At 38.6% G+C, this 21,229-nt stretch overlaps 1 protein-coding gene and 1 long non-coding RNA gene across 3 annotated transcripts in view; both read right to left on the reverse strand.

The window, feature by feature from the left end:
• Window positions 1-21,229, reverse strand: part of CSTF3 (cleavage stimulation factor subunit 3) — a 57,942-nt gene that overhangs the window by 26,545 nt on the left and 10,168 nt on the right. The window contains exons 2-3 of one of the 2 annotated variants that reach the window (XM_053390433.1): window positions 21,006-21,107; window positions 20,785-20,880 (exon numbers count right to left, since the gene is read on the reverse strand). In XM_053390433.1, the coding sequence (XP_053246408.1) occupies window positions 20,785-20,880; window positions 21,006-21,107 (198 nt within the window). Of the gene's footprint in view, window positions 1-4,430; window positions 4,589-20,784; window positions 20,881-21,005; window positions 21,108-21,229 lie in introns of those variants that run through there. The other variant, XM_053390440.1, reaches the window with a different exon arrangement.
• On the reverse strand, window positions 13,679-17,830 carry LOC128414736 (uncharacterized). The gene is made up of 2 exons (XR_008330720.1): window positions 15,321-17,830; window positions 13,679-15,255 (listed from the first exon to the last, which is right to left on the reverse strand). It is a non-coding gene; the product is annotated as an uncharacterized LOC128414736 (long non-coding RNA).

Below are 21,229 nucleotides of genomic sequence, written 5' to 3' on the forward strand. Positions count from 1 at the left end.
AAGTTTATAAGTACTTTATGGAGAGTTAATGAAAACCAATAATTTACTCTACAGCAAGTTTTAAAAAGAAAAGCCACCAATAAATTATGCAACTAACTTAGCACACTTGTTTATGAACTTGGCAAACAACTGTTATTTTGTATTCTCTACATTATGGTAGAGTAATGGTTATAAGTTACGGTTTGGCTGTTTTGGAGAAGTCTTCTCAGAAGCATTTTCATTGCCAATACTGTATTTCTGTGTGCTCTTTTAAGTTTTCCTTGTTTCTTAATGCAGCCTTCTATTCATTCTGCCAATTCAGGACACTTTTCCGTAATAAGAACATGGTTTTCTTACTACAGCTTCACCTACATAGCAACTTGACTTGGATTTCCTTCCAAACTGTGCATGTTGTATCTTCAGTTTTAATGCAAACGTCATTTTCTTTGCAGCATCCAAAACAAACAAAAAACAAAACAACCTTTCCTTTTCCTTTTACTGAATCATGGAGATTAATTTTATGATGGAAACTTTGTCCATTTTTTAAAATCAAGTCTACAGAATTGCAATAAAGTATAGTCAGATGGCTTGCCTTTCTATCTACCTGAGAACATTATCAACTTCAATCTCTCTCTTTGGATGGAACACTTATCCTAAAGGTATCCAAACTCAAGAGCTTGACATCATGTCAATTTGGACATTTTTGAAGTTGCTGACTGTTGTTTTCTGGCATTCTCTATTTTTGCTGGAGCTGTTTTTTGGAGCCAGGCCAGTTAACTTTCTAGATCTTCTCTTCCTTTGGCAGTGTTCAACACCACATTGTGTAGGCATAAATTTAAGAATTCTGTCAAATAGAATCCAACGTCATCTTACGAACTAGTCAATCGAAAAGGATGATGGAGATTAGTGTATGAATCTGTATAAATTTCACAGCAGAATGTGTCCCTTTCAGGAAACAAGAGAATGATTATCTAAGGAATAATGTATCTTGGGAAGATCATTTAAGGACTTTAGTCTGATGGCAATAGTCATCTCAAACAATAAGAGATAGGCTTGACGAGAGAGAGAGAGAGAGAGAGAGAGAGAGAGAATGCTTATCATTATGATCTGTATCAGAAGATTTCCCACACAAGACTCTGTTTTCTATCAATTTAGCACTCACTGTAAACAATATTATAATTTAGAGGGTCTGAGCTTCTTATAGATACTAATTTTCAAAAGCATCCAAAAAATAGTCTGCCATTTAAAGAGTTATAGGCTGGTGATAACCCAGTCAGGAATACTGGCCAAGGGAGAAAAGTGAAGGGTAAGTTTTACACACCTAGAGTTTTAAAACCTACTTTGACCCTTGTGGAAATGTAAAAATTAACCAAGATTTGTTTGTAAACTCTAAATGCAACAAAAAGCAAAATGACACCAAGAATGACATGCTATTTATTTTGAGGGAACGGTGGAATTGTGTTGTTGTATTCCAAACTATATGAGTTCAGCACAAGTAAAATTGTTTACCGACATAAAAGCTGTTTATGCTTAGGCTCTGCATGTGTAATGATGTGTGGCAATTATATGCAGGTTTACAGACTGGTGGGGAAATTGTTACATGTGTTTAGTCCTCTTGTGATAATTCAGCAGAAGACTAGGGAGCTGCATGCCAACCCAAACTCGATTCAGAGGCACACATATACGTACCCTAGCAGCCAAGGAAGGCAGGCATGCCACTTCCATATTCATGCACTCAACAGGAGATAGACAAGAGCCTGCACACAGGTGCACACAGAGCAGGGGAAGGGTGGACTCGGCAGCAGACAAAAACACACATTCACTTAGCAGTGCTCTTGCTCTCAAGCAGGGTCTATCCCTGCCCCAGCACTTTCCTGCCTCTTCTTGACATTGGAGAAAGGCCCCTTCTTTGGTGTGACACCACTGTTAGGTCTTCTTCCTGTTTTCTAGCCTTCTAAGACCTAACAATGGCGACAACCTTTTAAGAACAGTGCCACCCCAGGGGGCAGAAGGGGCCCTTTAGTAAAAAGATAGAGGTGTCACCTTCATTTCCCCTTCTCTGCAATGGGGGGGGGGGAGAACAGCACCACCCATTTACATTTTTTTAACTGCAGCCAGGTTATCAATGACCTTTCTGGGCTACCCAAAATTACTTGGGATGTGTGGATGAGCCATGTGTTAGCCATGGCATGGAAGATCAGAAATGTCTTCTAAATGAGAAGCTTGGAACCCATCTGTCAACACTGGTCAAAGGTTCCACTAATTCAACACAGAGAGACAATAATTTGAGCAAACACTTAAAAGTCACACTGAACATTTGTTCTTTTATATTAGTTTTGTTTCTCTTACGAAATGGGCAAAAGGATGAGGTTACTACCTACCTGTAGTGGTTAACAATGCACCTCACATAGGCAAAACACATTTTTAGAGGGTATGTTAAGAATATGGTAGAACCCATGGTAGAAATCAACATATCAGGCACCAGGCAGGTAGTGTGATTAGATATATGCTATTATTTGTGAAGTGATATAGCTACAAGCAGTTCAAGGTGAACAGAAATTCAGTAGAAATTTGTCTCTGGAGCACAGGAGCAGAAGACACAAACATGCTCTATGCTTTTGACAAAGAGATCAAAGAAGATTCAAAACGCTTTTGAGAGAAGGACCAAAAGCAGATGGAGAAGTGAGACATTGGGAGTCAGGGAGAGAACAAGTTCGGTAGAAACTTAAGTCTATTGTGGCTCTCATTGTGTGTGTATTTAGAGCTTGCTATTGGTATAGAATACCTCTCCCAGGTGAAGACATACCCTAGAATTCAGAGGTACACGAAGGGGGTATTCAATCAGGAAAATCTTAGGAATAAAAGTGGATATTAAACCAAAGGAAACAGAAGCTTCAACATGCTTGGAAATTAAGCAGCTTTAAGCACAGCAATGAAGCTTGGTAAACAGCTTCACATATACAGCCTATTTTATTACTGGGTCAGAAGAAGTAATGATCAATTTACACTTTAGGGGTCTGTATCACATTTCCCCATACATCCTCCCCAATCCTTTCCCCTATTGGATGCCTTTCTGTATACTGAAAATGATCCTTTCTCCATTTGAAAGCACCAACAGAACTATGTTTCTACCTTTTCCAAAAAACATCATGGGACATAAGAACTAAACCCCACCCAACTTTCATTTGTAAATTAAGGATTCTGGACTTTTATCAGAAATTCACTGCTCCCACTCCCCAGTCTTCTATCAAACTTTTATAGCTGAAGGAGAATCTCCACCCCCATCGTTCGGCTCAGACACTGAGGTCCAGTTCCGAGGGCCTTCTAGCAGCTCCCTCACTGCCAGAAGTTACAGGGAACCAGGAAGAGGGCCTTCTTGGTAGTTGCATCCACTCCGTACAGCATCCTCCCATCAGATGTCAAACTGATAAACAATTACACAACTTTCTGAAGACATCTGAAGGCAGCCATGTAGCAGGAATTGTTAATGTTTGATGTCTCACTGTTTTTATATTATGTTGGAAGCCACCCAGTCTGGAGCACTCCAGTCTGATGGGTGGAGTGTAATTTTTTATCATCATCATCATCATTATCCTCAAGCTGCTATGGGTGTGGGGCTTTTACAGAACTATGAAATGTATTATTTTTGGAAACCACTCTCGAGCTTTTACTACAGCCAAATAAATACAATGGATATAAATGCTTGCTGCTCACCACTTTGTATTGGCCTTGAAGAAGTGCTTTTCCTCCTGTACCTTGTCCCTGCAATCCCTTTCCCTTGTGTCTTTTTAGTTTCTAAGTCCTACAGCAAGACCACCCCCTCTATTTGAGGAATAATTACTTAATACTATAAAAAACAAAATCGGTTAAAAAGCTATTTTGTGTTTCACTTTAAAAAGTTATGCTGTTGAAATTTCATTGACTTCCAAAAACCTTATCTTTTAAAAATCACATTTCTGCTTTTGCACAAATAAATATTTGCCTCTATCGCCTTGGCTATTCAGAAAAGCAATACAGCAGGGGTAGGCAGCCTAAGGCCCAGGGGCTGGATGAGGCCCAATCACCTTCCCAATCCGGCCTGCAGATGGTCCAGGAATCAGCGTTTTTTACATGAGTAGAATGTGTGCTTTTATTTAAAATGCATCTCTAATTTATTTATGGGGCACAGGAATTCATTTATTTTTTCAAAATATAGTCCGGCAACGGCTGAAAAAGGTTGCTGACCCCTGCAATAAGAGTTTGGCCAGACTAACAAACCATGCAACTAATTCTCTGTAGCTAATGTGCTTTGTGCATATGCTTTCTGAAAACAGCAGCCTGCGTTCTCCATGGTGAATGAGTTTTAAGTACCAAGGGGCCTTCCCAAAGCAATTTGTAATTTGCCACTTGGGGGAGTGGGGGGGGTACTGTTAAAAAAAAATCCACCAGTGTGTGCAAACCCTTGCACTCACCTGTAAGCAGTTCTTTGTGTCCTGCTCCTTCCCTGAAATATTACACATATGCACAGGTGGTTATGTCCCACTGATTTTCAGTTGGACATACAATATAGAACGTTGCAAAATTGCAGTCCCCATTTCCTGCAAGTGTTCCAAATGTAATGTCCTCTTAGCAATGTGGCTGGGATTCAACTAACTAGTCCCATCATTCCACCAGCACAGCGGGCTTTTTTCTCTTTCTCCTCTTCCTGTGTGCCCTGAAATTTGCAGGGGAGGAGGGGAAGAATTGGGCGAATCTCCAGAACAGCATACAGGGGGAAAGGGGGAGGGTGGGTGTTCCATCTGGCAAGCTGAAAACCTTGGGTTTTCAACAGGATTGCCATAGCACTATGCTGAATTTCTCTCCCCGTTTCAAAGTACAGCTGTACTCCTGAACTAAAGCAACTTCACATTTGGGCATTATGCAAAACAAGTTAAACCACCTGGCTTCTGAAAATACTGCTATTATTTTGATGGCTAGATCCCTTTCTGAGCTAGCCTTTCCTTCCCCCACATCTGGCCTTCCCAAATCATTTTCCTTCTCTTCTGGGTACACGCTCCGCACAAATTCCACGTTTCTTGTTCTTTCTTATATTTAACTTTATCCACCCTTCTGAACTAGGCTACATCTGTTGTGGATTCTTCCTCATCCACATTACTTTTCTGCTGTAAAAAGGTAAAGGTAAAGGTACCTCTGCCCGTACGGGCCAGTCTTGACAGACTCTGGGGTTGTGCGCCCATCTCACTCAAGAGGCCGGGGGCCAGCGCTGTCCGCAGACACTTCCGGGTCACGTGGCCAGCGTGACAAGCTGCATCTGGCGAGCCAGCGCAGCACACGGAACGCCGTTTACCTTCCCGCTGGTAAGCGGTCCCTATTTATCTACTTGCACCCGAGGGTGCTTTCGAACTGCTAGGTTGGCAGGCGCTGGGACCAGACGACGGGAGCGCACCCCGCCGCGGGGATTCGAACCACCGACCTTTCGATCGGCAAGCCCTAGGCACTGAGGCTTTTACCCACAGCGCCACCCGCGTCCCATACTTTTCTGCTGTAGTTTTCATCAAATATCAGATCTCTCCCCTGCCATTACAATTCCTGTGCCTTATGCTATACCACTGTCCCAAGTCTGTAAAATCTCCTCTTTATAACTCTGTTGCCCTCTCTTCTGTCCACACTTCTTACTGCAACCTGCTTCAAGTTCAAAACATTAAGAGGAAAAAAAACTTTCCTCCCCCCATGGGAATGCAGTGTAAAAGATGAATTTGCTGCTTACGCCATTTTATTATTACTTTATTAATAATTATTATTGTTCTTATTATTATTTTGCTTTTATCATTGATTTGTTTTTACAGTCTTGTAAACCACCCTAGTAAAATTTACTGAAGTTAAGTTTACAGAATAACAAATACACATATCCCACTTTCACTCCATTAAGCAGATTTTGTATTGTTTCAAAAGCCTGCTAATCTAGTTTTACCAGCTGCGATAATAGGGCTGAAGAAATGTGGGCCGAGCATGTACTAAAGGAGGAAAAGACGACTGCAGAGAAACTGAATTATTTGCATCTACTTTCGCTACAGAACATGTCAGGTAGATAGCTGTTTGTCTAAAGAACTGAGGAACGTGATGGCAAGAAATGAAGTTCTATGCCCTATTTAAAAAAACAAAAAATTATCAACCCAAGAATTCTTAAAAGAATCCAAATGTGGAATTGCTGATCATCTAACCAAAATAAATTGCTGCCAAGATTGAGTAGTTTCTAGTCCTCAAAGACGGAGACCAATTATTAGCAATACTAACAATAAACATCTTTTTTAAAAAAAGAAAATGAAAAAGCAAGGACAAGGAAGATTTATAGGCCACTTAGTTTAATGTTGGTCACTCTGGGGCAAACTGATGGAAAGCATTAAAATGACCAAATGCACAGAACAGGGGTGGGGGAAACCTCCAAGCTCATGGGCCAATCTTGGTCCACCCTTGAATCCTCTTCAGAAAGTCTGTGGAGAACGTGGAGTCAAGAATCCCAGATGGTTTTAATATTTGATAGATTTACTGCAGATTAAACAGAGATTTTAAAGGCAACACACAAACCTTCCTCAGGGATTTTTTTTTAATATTATCACTGAATGGATGGGGAGATTGATAAACATTATGGATAAAGACAACTGACATGATACCAAAAAGATATTTTTTTTCATGTTAGAGAAAATGTTGTAAATTCAAATATACAAGCAGAAATTGATGGGAAGGCGACTAGAAAAAGAAAGAAACCTGACTGGCTCAGAGCTTTAAAAAACTGGAAGAGTTGAAATTCCAAAGGAAATCAGGAGAAAGATTTAGCAGGCACTTTTTTCTACAAGAAGTGAGACAAGAGATAGATAAGCAATTTAGAAAATGTATAACATGTGTTGTTATGAAATGCAAATGTTTGTGTTGGGAGAAGATGTGGCCAAAACCAAGATTATGCTCATGTGGAATGCAGAAAAGTATACAGGGAGAATTTTTGTAGCAAAGAGTAAAAACAGAATACTCTATGGACACAATAGTTCTTAATGTAATATTGAGGAATGTAATATTGAAGAATGTAATGTAATATTGAGGAAGCAGGGAGAAAAACTAAAGAATTGATTAGAAACAGACTGACAAGACATTAGAAGGGTTACTTTCTCTCCCATTTCTCTTTCAGCTCCAATTCTGGCAAACTACACTGACTTCCAATTAATTTCCAGGCTAAATTCAAGGTGCTGGCTTTGACCTATAAATACTTTTTGTGTCTCAGGATCCCAATACTCCAAGGACTGACTCTTTGCAACATAAACCAACCCATACCCTTGGTCCTTCTTCATATACCCACTCCAAGGAAGGTGCAGGAGGTGTATAAACAAGAGCAGGCCTTTCCAGTGATGGTTCTCCACTTATGGGCTGCTTTCCCCAAGTAGCTATGCCTGGTGCCATCATTATGTATCTTTAGGTGCCGGAGGAGGGGAGTATTTCTTGTCAGGCCTTTGGTTTTGATTATATGTGGCCTTTTCTGTGTGAGATATGGTAGTCCTACTCTCTTATACCGTGGTACCTCTAGTTACGAACTTAATTCATTCCGGAGGTCCGTTCTTAACCTGAAACTGTTCTTAACTAGAGGCGTGCTTTCACTAATGGGGCCTCTTGCTGCTGCTGCGCCGCCAGCGCACGATTCCCGTTCTCATCCTGGGGCAAAGTTCTTAACTCGAGGTAACTCTTCCAGGTTACTGGAGTCTGTAACCTGAAGCGCTTTTAACCTGAGGCATTTGTAACTCAAGGTACCACTGTAAATATAATATTCGGCTTTTACTGTTTGAATTTTATACTGTTTTCATGCTGTTTTATTTTTTGCAAGTCTCTTAGAGTTACCTTCTTCTTTAAAAAAGTAAGCAGTAAGTTCAAATAATGAGAAGAGCTTTTCAAATTAATTCCACTGGACTTTTACAAAGATCCCCTGGAAAAGCAAAGTGTGCGTTCAAGTTGCCACTTTCACTGACTTTTGGGGGTGGGGGGACAACTGATCTAGGGAAAGGAGTGTGAAGTAACCGGAGAGAGGGGCGCCTATGGCGTTTGCTCAAAAATACAAATGAGCCCACAGGCCAAACAAGGTTGATGTCTCCAACACAGACCACTGTTTCTAAATCTGGACCAACTAATTTCTTATTATAATTAAGTTTTTTTATTGTATTTTATGTAAAAATGAATATATCTGAAGCCTCTTTCCAGCCATGCCACACAAGGAACTTGTTTTAGAAAGTGGTTAAAAGGATTCAATTCTTTTGATTACATATAATATGAAGTTTAGAACACTAATAATTGCAATGGTGGTTGACAAAGAAAAAATAAGGATTTGAACAAAAAACTACTTTGATATTAAAGTCATTTCTGACAAGAGCTTTTTCTGAAAATATATGCACACACTCTCTCATCAACCTTTATCTGTAGTAATTTATTTGGAACCTATTTTCAGATTTTGAAAATACTCTGGACAAGGTGCTGTGCATACACACACACAAACATAAAAGTATGCACACATACACACAATAGTCTGACTAGCACCTCTGAGGTTCTATGACAGATGTTGATAGCAGCCAAGCCTACAAATAAAAACAAAATGATTTAATGGAGCCAGTATATGGTTTAGTCATCAACTGAGGGGGGGGGGGGGTAGGAAAGGAAATTGGAGGGAGGAAGAAATGAATCTCCTTGAACCCATACAGCTAATATTGAGTATCCTAGAAGAAAAGGAGGATGGAATATATGCTATGAAATTAAAGGAAGAAGAGGGAAAAAATGACACCTTTTCCCATTTCTTCTCTCCAGAACTCCTTTCCCCCCAGAAAAAACCCTCCTTGCTTACGTAGCCATCAAGTGTTAAGGTTCAGGTCTAGCAGCCCAAGGCAAAGTTCTTGGAGCAAAGAAGTCTAAGCTGATGAGGCAGGAGAGAAAAAATTACAAATGACGAATTATTTACAAATAGTTTATGTAAACAAAATTCACAAGCCACTACAGTCATACCTCGTTGCGAATTTGATCCATTCTGGAGGCACGTTCGCAACCCACAGCGTTCGCAGCCTGAAGCGCTGCGTCTGCGCACGCGCTATGCAATTCGGCACGTCTGCACATGTGCGGAAACCCAGAAGTAACGGTACTTCTGGGGTTCGGCGCGATCCACAACCCGGAAATGCGCAATCCGCAGCGTTTGTAACCCGAGGTATGACTGTATCTATACTTAGAAAAAATAACAATATCCAACTATTTCTGGAGACTTCTACTCTGCACCATAACAAGCAACTCATAGGGAGCAGTGCAGCTATAAGCCCCTAAATGAATTGTGTGGCATGGGAAGATGAGAAATTTCATTTGCTCCTCTCTGGATAGAATCACATGACCAGCAGCTGAAAACAGGATAAAGACAAAAAAATGGGGGGGGGCGCTTTGGACTCAGAACAATTCTACTATTTTGGTAAGGAGTGTTCAAGGGACACAGACAATCTGAAGGCACTGGATAAAATGAAGCAAGCTGGAGCTCAAATGAAAGGCCACTTAAGAACAAAGTTAAGTTTCTCTTCCCCACGTACAACTGAAGAGCTTTTCAATTTTCAATTTTCACATTGCTTTTAAAGCTCTGCAAGTTTAAATGAAAAGCCAATAGGCCACTTCTCATTTAAGTGTTTAGGTATCATACATGTAAGAAGTAGCAGTGCAAAAGGTGAAATTAAAAAGGAGATATAATTTCCGCCCCATCCTTTAACAAGGTATTATGCCAGATATGCTTAGCTCAGAAGAGTTGGTCTCCAATACTGAATATGATTAGCTATTAGCTTTTAGCTCACTACCTTTAGTGGCAAAGTTTATTGCAAAGATATATTATATTGGAGTCCAATGACTCCAAAGTTTTCAGAAATATTGGGTTGGGTGGGGGGTCATCTTCTCACATAAATTTCCCTAAGGGAGTAATTACAGACACGTGTGGTTGTTTTCTATGCCTTGGTTCATTGTTTGGGCCAACAGCATCCCTTTCGTGTTGTGGACTATTTCCACTTGTCGCATACAAAGTGAATTGTGTGGGTCTATAGAATAGCTGGCATATGGAGCAAATATGTATTAATGAAGGGAAGATTTTTTGAATTAGGGGAGGGTTTTGATGTGAAGACAGATTCATTTCAAGCCAATGAAGAACTACTGTGAAAAGAGTGGATACAGAAAATAATAATTGTTCTTTTAAAAATGCCTCTTTATTCTGTATTTTTGTGAAAGGAGAGTTCAGTCGTATTCACAACAGTAAGTATACTTCGTACAGCTAAATAAGGCATACACAATCAAAGATACATATGGAGGAAAGGAAGAAATTTAATTATGCTCTAACTGGTATTTCATGACAAGACATGCATTTTGTGAATGTAAAAGGGCACTGGAACAGTAAAACAAACAAACAAACAAACATTAAGTATTTCAAAGGTTTATCATTAAAAGGTACGTTAGAACTTCCATTCCTTACCCATGTATACCTCCAATATGTGCTCTGGAAGGTTGTGAGCCTTCAGAGCAGATTTGAGGGTGGGGAGGAAAGGAGGGGAAGTGCACTTGCACAAGCAGAACTTGGCTCATGCAATGCTGGGATTCAACCCAGTTGCCCAGATCCATACATTTTCCAATACATTTAGGAAATCCTAGAGAAGGCTAGGAAATATTATGATGTTAGAACACCCTGGAAAGGGGAAGGATAAAAGGGCTGGCTGGCTGTAACATTTGGCTGCCCAATATTAGAACACATTACCAATTGCCTCATAGCATAACCATTATTTTCCAAAAATGAATTGTGCAATAATTACCTTGCTGGATCAGACCAAGGACTCAAATATTTTATTTTGAATACTGGCCAGCTAGATGTTTCTGGGAAACACACAGGATGTAATAATAATGGGCCAACAGTCCATCCCAGAATCTCCTACACTATGGCAAAATGACTTATTGCTACAAAACTATCACACACACATATTCTAAGCTGAAAGATTTGCACAGAGTGAACTTGTATTACCTTAATAAAGGTAATTTGTTATGATGGGTATAACCATTTGCAAGAATGTTTGATAACAGCATGAAACACAATTGTCAAATGTCATATACTGTAAACTATTTCCCTCAAGCTGGGGGTACAATTTTAACAGCCTGTCCTGGCCCTTAGTATAGGAGGAATAGCAACAGTAATACTGTGGAAATCTTTTAAAATTATAACTACTTACTTGCAGTAGCACCTATTGTATTTTTTCTTGCAAGGGAGCATGTTGCAAGATCTCAGGAGAAGGTAATTACTTGGGTTTAAAGGTTTTAATTAGTTATGCATTTTGCTTCATCTTTGGCCAAACAGGAGCTGACAACAATGGTCTCATTGTTTCCAAGGTATATTTTCCTTTAACCTGGAAGGAACATATCTCATTCTAAATATGCATGAACCTGCTAGTTACATATGAATTCATCCCATCTCTATCGTATGTCAATGATACAGCATTAGGAAAATTTTTTTCTATGTCCACCCATTTATTTTGCAGATCTTAACTCTCCTCTGCTGCCCTTTTCAGCTTGTTTAAGTCTTCCTTTTATAATGGAACTCTCTCTTTAAAGAAAACATTTGGAGGATAGCTTTGCCATCATGCTTTTTCACTTGATCTTAATTCTAAATTCACTACAAATGGAATCAATGGAAGAAGACACTCCCCTAAGTATCTTCATATGACTATTTAAGGGCCAGCACATTGAACAGATCATGGCAACAGACTGGCAACCCTATAACTCAGACAGGGAAGTACCTGGGTTATAGTCAGTTCCATACTAAAGCAAAGTTAGCATATTCTGAACCAGCTAAGTTTCCAGGTTGCTTTTCAAGAGTTACACCACACTACATGACCAGGTTTAGAGGTTAGCAACTCGTGAAAAGGACCACCAGACCTCTAGTTTACATAAGGGCTGAAGCTGCAATCAAGCAAAGCTGATAAAACATGGTCTAGGCCAGAGATAGCAGCACTGGATGCAGCAGCATGGTTAAACTGAGTCCACTACTTAAGGGGTATAACCCCATGAACAGCACTTGAGAACTTAAGGCATAACCTAAAGCTTAGAACATGAAAATGAAATGCAATTATACTCCCCAGTAAAAGTATTTCTGGACTGTGTCCATTCCATAGCTGTGTGCAAGTCCCAAATTTAGCATTTTGACCATTTTTTCTATACCTCCATTCCTACCACCACCACTTCTAAAGATTCTAACCCCTGCATATTGAAAATATGTGAACATGCTTAGTGACATCTCAGAAGCTGGACCAGGGCAAAGTATGATTTTCAGTGAACAATGTGTTGGTACTGCACAGATTCTTTGCCTCCCCATGACTAGCTTGAATAATTATGCAAAATGTGAATGTGTGTAATTTTAGTTTGTATATGTAGTAAAACCTGCTACCTTGACAGAATCTGACTATTACATGCAGGGTATAAAGTACACAATCCTGCGTATAGCAAATAGAACTTTTTGCATTTCTGCAGCCAAAGAACTTGACCCCCTCCCAAATATTTTCTAGTTATTTAACACATGACACAGAATGCAGGCTCCTGAACTAAGATTGTGTACTTAATACCATAAATTCTGAAAATAAGCCTTAGTGTGCTTTGCAGACTGTATGGAGACACACACAAGCATGCTTACATTACATTTTACATTACATTTAGCAGCTAAGTTCTTCAATAACAGCCTTAGGCTTCTGAAATAGCTCAGGAAGAAGAAAGTGAATAGCAGCTTCCTTTAGCAAATCATATGACCCCTCTGCAAGTATTTTTGTTCCAAGTTTAAATACCTAGAGAAGGGGGCCGGGGAGAAGCTTCTAATTTTATTTTATTGTATCGTAAGTTTTTAATTTGCTTTTTCTTTGACATCTGAAAACTCTTTGTTATTCAACAGCTGACAAAACAAAAGAAACAAAATGATAAGCCATGATAAGCAAAAAGGAAACCATGCCATTCTTGTACTTGGTGAAAATAATTCTACCATGGGTGATACCCAGAAGAATTATATATGTGACATCTTATTGTGTCAGCCTGTTTGCTTCCCTTTCCACCTTCCTGCAACTGCCCATTACTCCCAAAAACATCTGCTCCAGAGGGTCTCCCAAACTTCCAGAGCAGATTTTGGAAGCACACTAAGGACTGCAGGGAGGAGAGATGAAGAGCGCCTTCCTGACCCAAGCTGGGGTTGGATGTCACTCAATATGATTCTGTACTCCAAAAATAATTGAAAATAATTGTTTTGCCTTGTTTATGACCAATGTTCCCGAATGACTTTAGGAATAAGTCTCTTGCATTACCTACAAAAATCTAATATTTAGGGGGGAAATACAAGTGTATGTGAGCACACACAAGAGAAAGAATAATGATTTTTTAAAATCATGTACAGCCACTATACTAGAAAGTTCGTATTTCAAATCCTAACTTCTTTTTGCCTTGTGTACCAGGTTATTGGAATTGCTTATTATATAAACTCATGACATACGTGGGAAATCCCAGCTTTGTAGTGTGTTTCAAAGGCAAGAAAGTAACATCTTCTGTGTTTAAGTTGCTGGTAATTCCATTGACTGTTACACTCGTACTACAATAAATGATGGGCCAAAAATCACAGACACAATTGCATCTGATTTCTGATGCAAAGCTACAACAAGCATATAGAAATTAATATTTATTAACAGGTAAGGAGCAGTATACAAGTACATTTTTTTAAAAGGTACGAGATTCATGAGGTGCTTCAAAGTCTAGTATAAACAATTGCTTTACAGAAAACCACATGCAACTTTGTAAAAAAATTACCGTAGTAGGGTATTACATAACTGTAGCAATAGCATCAGATTAATTTCAGAGGAAATTTTAGCAATATGTAGGTATTTCACATTAAAGAACTCAAAGCACATTCTCAAACAATTATATTTTCAACCATATATTTCTAAATATGTCTTTCTCAGAATGTTTGTATCAAAATAGATTTAAAAATCCTATAAGAAAAAGATGTATAATCCTGAAATCCTACATTTTCTGTGGCCTCTATACCTTTTGAAAAAATCCTTCTTAGTCTATGCTAAAGTGCAACAAAGCCAACACGTTAGTTAGAGTTACACTCTCAAATATAATGGAAATTCAAATTTCCAATACTAGTTTTTAAAAAGAAAAAAGCCGATTTTCATATCAAATTTTATATTAAGTTTTTGGAGCCTAAGAGCTTTGTTTATGAATCTTTGACAAATTGGAAGGCGGGATTACACACTGCATTGTTACTTAATGCTTGTTTAGCATTAGTTTAATGAAAAGCAGCTCAATGATCCCACTTCAATGTGAAAACAAGACCCTGAGAATTTGTTCCCTCATAAGCCTTCGTAATCTACAGTCTGCTTCTTAACACTGAGCAGCTTTCCTGACATGTTTTTAAGGAAAAGTGTGGAAACCTCTTTATCCCGGTTGGTTTTGTTTTGTTGTGGGGGGCTGGGCAGTGGTGGAGAGATCATTGAATTTTAACTATAAATAGTCTGTTTTCTCAATTCTTTCAGTGTGTGAAAAAGTGACCTTCAACAGGCAACTGTCAAAATTTTGGACTCGTATATGGAATTGTCTGCATGAAGTACACAGCCCAGTGGGTCATGTTGAAGCCCATGTTTCCACTTTCCTTCCCCATCCCCTTCTTTGAATGTATAATAATGTATTAAAGTTGTTTTTAATGAATGTTGTGTTAATCTTTTAAGAAATGTAATGTTATTTTAAAAATAATAAAGTACACATAAAAAACTATGTGTTTTGACTTGAGGAATGTTTTTAGACATTTTTTAAAATTGGTTTAGGGTTTTGGTCTTAGCTCCTTTTTTTGTTTTTATTCTAAGTTGCTTATTATTTGATAATTTGCAACTCATTCTGGGTCCTGTATACAGCTACAGCAATAGGATTAAAATGCCTAAGTAAAACTTCCTTCTTAATTATCTACAACTGTACTATACTGGAACACTCAAGAATATTATTATGAAGCTAGATTTTTTTAAAAATACAAACTGCAGTGGTGTGGGACATTATTCGAGAATGAAAATGTAAATTCCCTATTTTCTATTATTTTATTTATGGTGTTTGATAACATGAAGTTCTAAGTATCAAAATTGTTAAACTTTAACACACGACTGAATTCTGTTTATTTGGAAGGAAGTCTCTCAGGCCCAGTTAACAGAAGCCATGGTTCCCCACTATGTTAACAGATCAAGGAACTCCCTGCTCTCTTTCCTTCATGGCTGCAAGGACACCTGAAACTTCCACTTTTAACTACAGTTCTCCACAAGATCAACATCTAGCACAATGCAGTTTGAGTAGACTAGGGGTGGGGAATATGTGGCCCTCCGGGTGTTGCAGCATCCAACTGTCAACAGCCACAGCCAACATGGCCAATCTTCAGGGATGATGCAAATTTAGCATAACATCTGTAGGCCCGCAGGGTTGCTATCCTTTGTTTAAACTAAGAAGCAGCCAAATTTCAGGGCAAATCTCTTCCTTATGGCTTTAGAAGGCTTACTACAGTTCATTCACATAGCAGAAAACAAATTTATCTAGTAGGTGTGTTTTGAATTGTAGCCTTTGCCACTTAACTGCTCGTTCTGGAAAATTAAATCAAAGGGATATATTTTGTCAATTTATGTTGTTGTCCCTTGTGTAGTACATTCCCAGAATAGTACTTTGTAACATTTCCACACTATTATTGGACCTAAAACATTTAATTAAGCCTCACAACAACCCTGTGAGGTAGGTAACAGTATAGCTATTGGATGGGAAGCTGTTTAATTAAACTTACCAAAAATGGCCCAGGATATCAGAAGAGGTAAGAAGAGAAAACTCAGATCTAGTCATCGGTATGTGCCATGAGGATTCACCAAGATTCTGTGTTTCTTTAGCTGTGGCATAGTACTATTTGTTGACTTTGGCAGCAATCATTAATTTTTATCATGTTCACTTAGCTGTTCATGTTAGATATTCTCAAGTTAAATTGTATCACCATCCTTGTGCCATAACTTTTTCCATAGCTAAGCCTCTGTACAATTTTGTACGTTATAAAAGCATGTTACTGCATAATTGTATCCATATGCACGGTGCTTTCATAAGAGCTGATGCTCAGATTTTCAGATTGACTAGCATTCAGAACTTATTCTGTCTTCTAGCCCAGCACCATCCACATGCTCACTACTGAGAAAGACCAGATGAATAATCTGGGCTCCTGTTCTATTTCCTCCAATCTATTCCCTGACACAGTATCCTGAACACTGATCAGCTAACCAATACAGTATTATGCCTCGCTCTGTGAAGATGCAGAATCCAGGTGAGTGAATGTTAAGAAACCACAAAGAAGGATGATCAAACATGGGATGAAGATAAATAAGGCTGCAATAAAAATGTATCTGTACCTTGCACTATGATGTGCAAGATGATGTGGCAAGAGAATAAAATATGGCAACGAAAAGACTGTAAGGAAGGGTATTTTCTGGATGAAGAGGTGGAAGTAAAGACTCTTCCGTTTGAATGAGTATAGGAGCAATACAAACACCTTACTACATTTTAGAAGCAAAGGATTGCTAGGCAACAGGTAATGCACCGAGGTAAGCATTGCTGGGACACAATCCAGGCAAAACAGGATAAGATGGAAGAAGAGGAATCTTCCATGGCCTAGCTCTGTCCTGGATTCTCTCTATACCTAGCCAATGCTGCTTCATGGACAACAATAGACATAGATGGAGCTAGATGTTCCCATCTCATTTGTCCCATAGCAGTAGCCTTGAAAGTTATAGTCTCTATCTACCTTCAAGCTGGCACAAACTATCCCTGGTTATGCAGGAACACATTTTAACTACCTTGGTGTCAAACAACCAATTTTTAATTGGACGGAGATTGGCACGGCCCAATATTCATGTTCCTTCCCAATCAAATACATCATCACTCCTCAACTCACACACACAACTTTTCATAGATGCAAAATCTGTTAAATACACATAGGAAGAACTCTATCAAGCAGTAGTGACAGAAAAGGGAATGCCATGTACCTATTTCCTGACAAGACAAAGGCAGAATGACAAACAAAAATTTTGTTTGTGTGCAAAGTTTTGGAGTTGACTTACAAGAAATTAATTATTTCTTTTCATAATGTTAGAAAATCAGAATATTAAAAGCAATTTTTCCAACAGTAAATGATACTATGAGTAGTAATATAAAGCTTTAGGGGACGAAGCCAGTGCCTGTTTCCTACCTACATCCTAATACTACTTATAACCACTGAGTGACACAGGTAGGACTAAATAAACCCAGAGTGTATTTTTCATTTCGGAATTGACACATTGCATAATTTTTAACATATTCCTTCTAGTGTCACTGGCACAGCAGAAAACAATGTGCCCATAATTCAGTCCTTTACATGGTGACATCCAGCAAGAACCATTCGCCAGTGGAATCAACTTCCACTTATACAATGGGACTATTAGCCCTCTGGAGTAGATTTGGAGGTCAACAAGAAGGTGGGGGAGCACTCCTGAGGTGGAGGAGAGGAAGGATATATCCTACTGCATGAAGTCAATTGCATACTGTTGGGTATCACCATTTTTAATGTGACTAGCGAAGTAATTGGGCCAAAAGGTATCTCAAGAAATTTGCTGATTTTTGCCTGGAAAGTACTGAAATAAAAGTACCCTATGGGTTTTTCAAATTAAAACTGATTAAGGACATTTTTAAAAGATTAATTAAAAGCAATAAGGCTTACTGTCACACAATGTGTTTAAGACTATAAACAGGAAGATAGTAACAGTATAGAAATCAGCAGAATAAGACACACAATATTTCTTATATTCTTCAAATTTAAAGATATTTACAATCTGCATATGAACTAAAGATGACAAATTCCATTACTTCTTTTTAAATGCTAATTCATTAACATGTAACTCCTGGTAACTCCAAGAATTCCTATGGCAGTAAAAGGACCAGGGCAAGGTAATATTTTTGGATAAGAAGTTTGTCAGACTTAACTGTCATTTTGCTCTGTAATTATATGCTTATGAGTGGGTGGACAAGACAATGCTTTAGTGGCTTGGACAATGCTTCTGTAGTCATAGGCATGGGAGTCAAAAGAAGATTTCCACAACCTTAATTCATATGGAGGCCGGCACTAATGGCTCGAGAAAACTGGTGACATACAAAATACTTGTAAAGTCAAAATCCACTATGTAAACCAACAGCTTATAAATCCTATTGTCAAGCACAAACATAGTGAATACTTTCTAGCCAGTTCCCCTCTTATTATTATTCTAGCCAATTCCCCTCTTATTATTATTGGGTGTACCTTTGGTCTGACATGTGTCCATGGGTTGAGCATCCAAAGGGGCTCAAGAATGGAAAAAATGTCCTGTCTTCCTTTCCATTGCCAGTCTCCCAAGTCTCATGGGAAGTGATATGGGACAGAATTTTTTGTTTTGTGGGTTCATTAGTAAAAATGAACGGATACCAATTACAAATATAATAATTAAGGAAGCATGGGAGTTTCAAAGGTTTTAGCTTTATTTACGCAATACAAGTAAAACAAGTATGCTCTCTAGGGAAACTAAAAATTTTCTGATACAAATTACCCATCTCATTGCTCATGGGTGTTGCTTTTCAAAGGCTTTCAGGCCACTGAAGGGAGATTTTTTTTGGGGGGTCACAGGGGGTTGGAAGGAGAGAGCTGGAATGCATATGATGACAGCGATGGCACACTGGGAGGAATTCGATGCTGTGCTTTTTAAAACATTCTATCAGCAGAAGCATTTTTGCTTCCCCAAGGAAACAATCTCTTTTCTCCTCCTGTCTGCTATTCAGAGGCGGGGCATCTTCCACACACACCCCAAGCCAACTTGAAGGCGGTTGTGTGGCACGTTGGGGAAGGAGAGGGTTAAAGTCTTGAGTTGCTAGCAGAAGTCCCTATGCAGATTTCTGCTAATAGGCCCTGGTAGTTCAATCAGGCCATTGGATCCTGGATATTGTCCAAATACTACATGTGAATGTTCCATCTTATTCTACCATAAACTATTATCTACAACCAGGGTTGCCAATGTTGGGCAGTATCCAACTAAATAGTTCTGCCAGTGCAAGGACATTTAGCTGCACAATAAAACTTCACTACCTTGTCCTCTCCTTGCCTACTCCTAATAATGTTCCAGGGTGGGTGGATAGGAGGGGTTGTCCCCCAACACGTCAAACCAAATTTACAAAATGAGCAGGGAGTGTGCAGGGAGATGAGAGGGCAGGAATGTTCCAAGGTTCCAGAAGAAATTATAATAGTATTACTGAAGATTAAGACTTTGACAATGCACAGGATCCCTATCTACTTTTGCCCTTCACAGTTAAGTCTAACAGTTTACAATGTGTGAGTACTGGCCACTAAGAAAGGACAATATTGCCTACTGGATTCACACAGGCAATTGTGCTATTATAATGAAGTTTTAAATCCAGGGTTCAAGGGTTCTCAAACCAACAGCTCTTCAAGCCTTCTGAAGACAAGTAGAAGAACTGGGAAAGTCCACAGCCTAAAGCTATGACCAAGCACATCACATAAAAACAAGAAAAATAGGGTGGCATTCAACGTTTTTGTTCTGTTAACAGAATAAACAAGAGTAGCATTCATGGGACAGATCTTTCCATGAGTGCTCCTTTCATCTGTGGAACAAACATGTCAGATACTACCTGTGGATAAATCAGCACAGATAAAAAGAGAAGCTAATCATCAGTATGGATGATCAATATCCCCACTGCCTCTGGTATGGATCAGCACATGCTGCTGGCAGGGTGTAGAGAATACATCTCTAAAAAGGCTGCCTTACATTTGAGAACCTGCATTAGCAGAGAGGGTGCTTAAAGTCTGTTCTGAGAGACTAATCTCTTAACATTTAACACACTTAACATTCAACTGCATATAGTCTGTCTTACAACAGTTATATACTTGAGACTCTCTTACTAATATTATATGCCACATACAACACCTAACAACTTATTTTACTTACCATTTTAGATAAAGATTTAAGTTTACTCTAATTTAACATAAATACTATAGTTATTATAATGTTAAAAACCTATGACATGCATCTCCACATGCCAGGGAAAGTCATATTTATATAAAGTATTATTGTGAAGATGTTTTTCTGAGAATGCATGCTATCCATAATTTCAGCTCATCCTTTGCACTTTTAACAGAGCAAGATAAAAAGCTTATTCATTTTGGTTATGAAATATTTTGTTAGACAGGTACTTGAAAATGTGACTTGCATAATTCACATTTATGTTTTAACGCATTCAGTGATTTTCAAATAAAAATATGCATTTCCAACCCCCCTCTAGCAAACATTTCAAAAACTGAAACAGCCTAGGAATAATAATAAAAACGTTAGAGCCCAACAAATCACAAAGCCATTTGTTAATTTTTATGGGGGAAAAGGAGCTCTAAATAAATGACACAGGAGGCAATAAATTGACACGACAAGTAAATAAAAGGCTAAAGCACTCCAATACCATTGAAACGGTTTTAATGTTGTTGCAAGTCCATAATGCAACAATCATCAGATCATAGAGAGACCCAAATATTTAGAAATCATTTTAATTACCCCCTTTCACCTGTTGTACAGAATTAAGAAATGCTCAATCCCTCCTTTACCTGAGTTTGTGTATGTGCCTAACAAGTTAAGTTTCAGTGCCAACTTAAATTCCTATTATATGTTTAAGAAAGAAAATGAAAATATTAACCTCAGCTTCAATGTACAGTTTCCAGAATCTGCCAGAACTTGGGAACTGGGCAACAAGGCGTTCATAGGTCTTCCGTGCTTTGTCTATAGGTTGATTCTAAAAATTGAAAACCAATAAATATTTACAATATTTATAATGTAAAAATGTATTGACATTTACTTCAGAACCAATCACTGTGAGTGGACCCATTGATAAGGAAATGTAATCCTATGTCACTAAACCTGTGCCTCTCGAATGAGAATGCTCCAAGCGTCAAGGTCATATGGATTCTCTTCTAGTTTCTTTTCAGCTTTCTTTACTTTTTCTGGGACATATTCAGCAGCCTAGAAAACACAAAGTAGTTGGTTAAAAGGGTATATAAATATGTTAATAAAATCAATGCCATCTGCTAGCTATATCATCAATGTTCACATATCCATAGCAATCATTAGATTAATATATGCCA

This window comes from Podarcis raffonei, chromosome 1 (assembly GCF_027172205.1).
Source record: "Podarcis raffonei isolate rPodRaf1 chromosome 1, rPodRaf1.pri, whole genome shotgun sequence".
NCBI classification, from domain to species: domain Eukaryota; kingdom Metazoa; phylum Chordata; class Lepidosauria; order Squamata; family Lacertidae; genus Podarcis; species Podarcis raffonei.